General features: G+C 40.3%; 1 protein-coding gene across 1 annotated transcript; it reads left to right on the top strand.

Moving 5' to 3' along the window:
* Positions 1-2373: 2373 nt before the first annotated feature.
* Positions 2374-7132, top strand: LOC140908759 (taste receptor type 2 member 7-like). Its single transcript, XM_073336632.1, has 2 exons — positions 2374-2428; positions 6222-7132. Exons 1-2 carry the CDS (start codon positions 2374-2376, stop codon positions 7130-7132), a joined length of 966 nt encoding a protein of 321 aa, XP_073192733.1.
* The last annotated feature ends 282 nt before the right edge of the window (positions 7133-7414 follow it).

Below are 7414 nucleotides of genomic sequence, written 5' to 3'. Positions count from 1 at the left end.
TCAGGAATAGTATAAGGAGACAAGCACTTAGTGGGCATTTCACAAATGTACAATTCATATAATTTTTAAAATAAAGTATTCCTTTAGATTCCAAGAACAGAGAGCCGTGGAAGGAATTCTGCTTGGAGAATAGGAGTACTGGCCTGTTTGTGGAGTTCTGAATGTGGCATTACAGTATCTCTATTTTAGCTTTGCTGATTTTTCCCTGAACACCTGCCCCCCCATCCTTGTAAGCCATTATATTCAAATTTTGGTACCCTAAGTTAGGCAGAGAGGGTATGTCTACACTGCAATAAAATACTCACGGTTGACTTGAGCTAACAGGGCTTGGGCTGCAGGGCTATGAAATTGCAGTGTACATCTTTGGGCTCAGGATGGAGCCTAAGCTCTTTGATCCCATAAGAGGGAGGGTCCAGGAACCCGGGGGGAGGGATCCAGAGCTTTGGCACAAGTATTTTTACTATTCAACTCCCATTGAAAATCTATGGAACTTGGGTGCCTAACTGCCATATGTGCCTTTGAACATTCCCTTTGCTTTTATGACTTTTCTCAGTTTAGCTCACCATACCAAGCTGCATTATTAGCTCATTGTGATTTGGACCTCTGTCTTCACTGCAATAATGCTTCCAGTTGTTACTGTTCATTATAGCAGTGCAGGAAATGGAATTTCCATTTCCTGGGAAATTCTTTGATTTTGAAACTAAAGAACAAAATTAAAAGAATTTCAGAATTTCCTGGAAAAGAATAATTAAGGTGAAAAACATTTAGGTTGAAGCTGTTGCGGTTCAAATACAAGACAGCACAAAGCTTTTAGCAAGCAAACAGGCTGGTCTGCCAATGGACTGGTCCTGTCAGCTTTCCACCCTCTCCTTTATTCTTTCTCTCCCCCCGCGCATTACATTCTCCAACAGATAAAAGGAATACACTGGCTTTGTTTAACATTCTTATTTACCAATTTCTATCTACCGCATTCCTTGCTCTCGGGCCTTGAGCCCAGTCCTGAGAGGCTTCCCACGGTTCATGTCATCTGAGCAAGATTCCAAGGTTCACGCCCTTGCGAGGAGCTGTGTGTGCACAGCTCCTACACAACACTCCGGGTGTGCCCTGAATGTTGCCGAGTGCCTGAACCTTGCATGAATGCTACATGAAGCAAAGCATTTTGTTTCATGAAAATATAAATATCTCATTTTGATTTTGACTATTTAAATTTTATTATATTCTTTAATATAAAATTAAAAAATGAAAGTTGTATGGAAATGAAAAATTGAAACATTCTGCTTTTTTATTCAAATTAATTTTTGTCAACATTTACATATTCCCACAAAGTTTTGATTTAGATGCAGTGGTATTTTCTGATAGAGAGATATTCTGTGAGAATGTTTTTGATCTTTATTTTTATTATTACTATTATTTATTTCTATTACCATCGTGCCTGGGAGCCTCTAGCCAAAGAGCAGGATACCATTGTGCATCTAAGAACTTTAAATAAGGAATCTGGGGGAGACGGGAGCTGCTCATGTAATCTCCATGCCTGATTTTAAAGTTCAGGGGAGGAAAATCAAGTAAGAAAGGATACAGCAATGGAGAAAGGACCAACAGAGGGCAGGAGACTGAACATCACGAGGAAAGTCAATAAAATTCAGGTAGGTGATACTGACACTAGGAATCTGGGCAACGAGGAGCAGAAACAACTGAGATGTCTCTTCCAATCCTAATCTTCTATGATTCTATGATTCTTTCAAAGGAACTTGCACATGAAATTGCAAGGCCAATAGCAAAAATTATTAATGAATCTGTAAACTTAGAGGTCATATCCTAAGACTGGAGAATTGCAAATATAGTACCTATATTTCAGAAAAAGGGGGAAAAAAGTACTCCAGGAAACTACAGGCCTGTTGGAACAAATTTGGGAAGAGAGCTTAATTAAATACATAGAGGTTAAAGGTAATTGGGACAAAATAAAACATGGTTTTACAAAAGATAGTTCATGCCAGATCAACCTGATCTCTTTCTTTGAGAAGGTAACTGGTTTTGAGAAGGTAACTAGACAAAGGAAATACAGTAGATCGAATCTACTTGTTTTTCAGTAAAGCATTTGATACAGTTCCATAAGGGAAATTGTAAGTTGATTTGGAGAAGATGGGGATTGATACAAGAACTCAAAGGTGAGTAAGGAACTGGTTAAATGGGAAACTATAATGGGTCATGCTGAAAGGTGATCTATCAGTCTGGAGGGAGGTTATTAAGATAATTCCTCAAAAATCAGTCTTGGGACCAATTTTATTTAACATTTTCATTAATGACTTTGGCAAAAATAGTAGGAATGTGCTAATAAAATTTGAAGATGACCGAAAGTTGGGAGCTATTGCCAATATGGACGAGTATTGGAAAATAATGCAAGAAGATTTGGACGATCTTGAAAATTGGAGTAATAGAAATGGAATAAAATTTAATAGTGAAATTGCAAGGTTCTGAATTTAGGGACTAATAACTGGAATTTTTTCCAGTAATCTGGGGATTTACCAGTTAGAAGTGACTGAGGAGGAGAAAGTTCTGGGTTTATTGGTGAATTATAGGATGACTATGAGTGGCCAATGTGATGTGACCATGAAAAAGGCTAATGCAATCCTAGGATGCATTAGGTGAGGTATTTCCAATTGAATCAGCAAGTTCTATAACGATTTTAAAAGGCACTGGTAAGTTCTTGTCACTGGAATACTGTGTGAAGTTCTGGTCTTCCATATTTAAGAAAGATGAATTCAAACTGGAACAACTGCAGAGAAGGGTTACTAGGATAAGAGGAATGGAGGACCTACCTTATGAGAGGGGACTTAAGGATCTTGGCTTTTTTAACTTAACCAAATGAAGGCTGAGGGGAGATATGATTGCTTTTTAGAAGTACATCAGAAAGGAATTATTTTAGTTAAGGGCCCATGGTGATACAAGAACAAAGGGTTATAAAGGTTTCTAACTATCAAAGGAGTGAAGTTCTAGAACAACCTTCCTAGGGGAGCAGTGGGTGCAAAAAACCTAACTCATTTCACGACTGAGTTTGATAAGTTTATGGAGAAGCTGGTATGATGAGGTTTCCTAGAATGACATATGGCTCATCTGCAACTGCAGTTTGCTGATATCTCCAATAGCTGGTGCTAGGCACTAGATCTAGAGGGCTCTGATTTACTACTGAGAGTTCTTTCTCATCCACATATTCAGGGTCTAACTGATCGCTGTGTTTGGGTTTGGGAAGGGATATTCTCCAATCAGATTAGCAGGGATCCTGTTTGTTTGTTTTGTTTGTTTTGACTTTCTCTGGGCAGAGTTCACATGCTGGTTTGAACTAGAATGAATGGTGGATTCTCTGTAACTTGAAGTATTTAAAACAAGATTTGAGGATGTCAGTAACTCAGCCAACAGGTTATAGGCCTTTTTCAGAAGTACGTGGTTGAGATTCTGTGGACGGCAAAGTGCAAGATATCAAACGAGATGATCACAATGGTCTCTTCGGGCCTTAAAATCTATGAGTCTATGAAGTTTCCCTACCAGATCTGTTCAATAAGTCTACAGATAAATCCCAGTAAGTACCTGCAACTGTAGAATGTCTCCTCAGCAACACAAACTGCTGGGAGCATATCAGACCTGTTGTCTGTTCTCTATGATGGTTTCCCATGGAATCTCGATTCACAGTTCTTGCCATCCCCATGACAATTGACATCCCTGTCAAATTTCAAGTCCCTGCTTCAAGTCAAGGTGGCACTAATGTTTTCAAAGAAAAGGTTGTCAGAAGCTATGTTTGTTTTTTCAGGCTGTCTGAGGATTCTTAATTTCCTTTTAAAGTAGAGGATCATAGAATCATAGAAGATTAGGATTGGAAGAAGTCCTCAGGAGGACATCAACTCCAAACCCTTGCTCAAAGCAGGAACAACACCAACTAAATTATCCCAGCCAGGGCTTTGTCAAGCTGGGCCTTAAAAATCTCTAAGGATGGAGATTCCAAGCCTTTTCCTTCAACAGGGAGGATGGATGAGAACACAACTTGTGCCCCAAACTCCTTTATCTTTCTTCCCAGAGCCACATAGTCTGCAGTGACTCACTCAAGGTCATTTTTGGCAGTATCATTGGTGCCCGCATGGAGAAGTAGGAAGGGGTAGCGGTCCAAAGGCTTCATCAGGCTCGCCAGACACTCCATCACATCCTGAATTCTAGCTCCAGGCAAGCAGCACACATCTCGAGTTTCCCAGTCTGGAGGGCAGATTGATGACTCTGTCCCCCTTAGGAGGGAGTCCCCGACCACCACCACCTGCCTTCTCCTCTTGGGAGTGGTGGTAGTGGAACCCCGTCCCTAGGACAATGCATCCCATTCCTTCCGGTCAATGAGTCTCCTTCTGATCCCTTCCCTCAGATGACTCGTCCAAACCATTTTCCACCGTAGTATCTGTGCAGAGAGACTGAAAATGATTTCTTACCGCTATCTCCATTGGGGATACATGTGTTCTCTTCTTTCATCTTCTGAAGGTCACATGCTGCCAATTTTCTTCCCCATTCTGCACGGCCCTCTCTGATTCTGCAGCATGCTGTGCCTGCAGTACCAAACGCTGACTTCTATCCAGAAAATCTTCATTTTCTCTAATGCAATGCAGGGTTGATAAGTGGGTCTCTAGTCCTTTAACCTTCTCTTCCATTATGGAGACAGCTTGCACTTTGTACAGACAAAGTCACTTCTATCCTCTGGGGCAAAGACAAACATGGCACATCCTGTGCAGGTCACAATAGCTGATCGCTCACTATCCATATTGTATTCCTTCTAAGAGCCTCTTCAGATGTTGTATCTACTGCTCACAGAAGCCTGAAAGGCAAAACCACTGTGGGAATACCCCCAGGTGAACTCCCAAGGAAACTCCCTCTGTTTGCTTCTCCTCTGTTCACAGCTCACTCGATTCAAAAGTTGTTGCTTCTTTATAAGACTGCTGGCTCGAAGCAGTTGCCCCAGCTCAAAGCCTTCCCTCCAATCAACCATGCAAGCCTCACCTGGAACAAAGCACTCCCAATTCATATTTTTCAAACAAACAACCACACAAACACACAATCAAACAGTCCCTGCAACTAGCAGCAGTCAAAGAAATGGTCACAGCAGACAGACACTCCACCAGCTAACAACACGGCCCCCCTAATGCAGCACTCACCATAGCTCCTCTCAGATGGTTCCCAGGCAAACTCCCTCTTTTGGCTTCTCCTCTGTCCACCTAATCTATTTTTCTGCCTGCAAAGGCTTAAGACTTTCTCTTAAAAAGAACAGGTCAGAAATCGTGGCTGTCTGGGATTTTCCCTCAAGAGCAAGGAATGTACTAGATGTTGGGAAAAGGAAACTATGTCAAGACACAAGGAGTGTTTGGGAGACCAAGCCATACTGCTGCTTCAGCATATGGGCAGAGATAAGAACTCCAAGGCTCAAGGCAGGCTGCATTCTTCCTCTTAGCATTTGCGCTTTACATCCTCTTTATTATATTGATCTCCGTTTTACAATAAGGTGTCTAAACCTGCACACAGCAAACACACCAAGTGCAATGTCATCATTGCTGCTGGAGCTTATTTTGAGGGATCTGTCATTATTTTATTACTAGAATGGTAACAAATGAGTTTGAATGAAAGAAAATCAGGGTAGGAATTCTGCACATTTGTCTGAATATCTTGTCATAGTTATCAGAATGTATCTCGCAGTTTCCATTGACCATTGCCATATGTATATAATATTATTTCTTGCGATGAGGGCTAACTAAGGTCAATGTACCACTCAAGCTCTACCTCATACTTATTTTAGAAAGCACCTACTATATTCAAATAAATGGTTAGGTTTTCAGTTTATTAAAATAATATTTGATCAGTCACTAACAGGGCATTTTGGGAAGGGACATGCAAATATCTTTGTCCATGAACTAGATATTTAGTAACAGGATAGATCCCAGATTTGAATCTTCAAGATATGACTTAGCTACATATGAACAACAGGTGAAACTTAATTTCATCCTGCTTTTGAACCTACACGAAAAGGACTAAGCTTTATATATCCACAAGGCAGACATGGACCATCTTCTAAACCAAGCCTTCTGATCCGATGTTTTCTAAACCAAGTCTTCCGGAAAGTCTTGAGAAGTGAGCTACAAACTAAGAATTAAGGATGAAAAAGCCTTTAACTCCTGCTGTTATTTTTTATCTGATCATCTGAGCAATAGAAATATCAGTGGGAGTTGTTGCAAATGGATATATTGTTGCCTTAAATTGTATCGACTGGGCCAAAAGCAGAACACTGACTTCCTACGATAAGATCATAACCAGTCTGGCCTTCTCCAGATTTGGCCTACAATTCTTGGTGACATTAGACTATTTCTTATTTAAGATATATCCAAATCTCTTTGCTAGATTTCAAACATATCAACTTTATCTAGTTATCTGGATGTTCATAAACCAAGTGAGTCTCTGTTTTGCAAGCTGCCTTTCTGTGTTCTACTGTGTTAAGATTGCCACTTTCAACCAATCCCTCTTCAGCTGGTTAAAACTGAAAATCTCCAAACTGGTGCCATTGCTGCTTTTGGGCTCTGTGCTGTATTCCTTGGTTACCACAGTTAATTTTATATTGTTCAGCTATTCCTATTGTGTATCCTCTCACAACTCCACAGATCGTCTATCAACAAATGGCACGATGTCAGACAATGAAATAAAGCTGATGAAGTTCACTTTCCTGATACACAGCATAGGATCTGTTTTCCCCCTTATTGTATTTACTGCTTCATCTGTTCTGTTAATCATATCCCTTTGGAGACACATCAGGAAAATGAACCTTAATTCAGACCTTAATCCAAATTTCAGAAACCCCAGCACGGCTGCCCATGTGCATGCTCTTAAATCTGTGGTGTCCTTTTTCATCATCTACAATATTTATTACGTGGTTTCAACATTACTAATAGGAAACCCATCCTATTGCAAAGAGGAATGGAAATATATGGGGTGTACATTTGTAGTTGCTGCCTACCCTTCTTTACACTCCACTATCTTGATTCTGGGCAACCCCAAATTAAAACTGGCCTCAGCAAAAATTCTGCATTCTGCCAATTCCTGTTTCAGAGAGGTTACTTCATAATATCTATTCCTGTCCTTCCGGACCAAGAATGTTCACTACCTTAGTAAAGCACAGTAGTGGAAAAATATTCTGTTTTCCCCTTCATTTTCATATTCTTCAGTCTCTTATCCATTTGAAATCTTTCTTCTTGCTGTAGTACACACACAGCCATTGACACTTTCCAAGAAGATCATTTGCACATTTCCCACGAATTCCCATTCAAACTCTTCCAATGGACATGAGTCCTTTCCTGCAGCAAAATTGCTATCTTTTTAAGAAAAGACTTCTCATTGGATGAGATCA

Source organism: Lepidochelys kempii, chromosome 3 (genome assembly GCF_965140265.1).
Source record: "Lepidochelys kempii isolate rLepKem1 chromosome 3, rLepKem1.hap2, whole genome shotgun sequence".
Lineage (NCBI taxonomy): Eukaryota > Metazoa > Chordata > Testudines > Cheloniidae > Lepidochelys > Lepidochelys kempii.
Note: the sequence above shows the minus strand (reverse complement) of the source record. Positions and strands in the feature narration are given on the sequence as shown.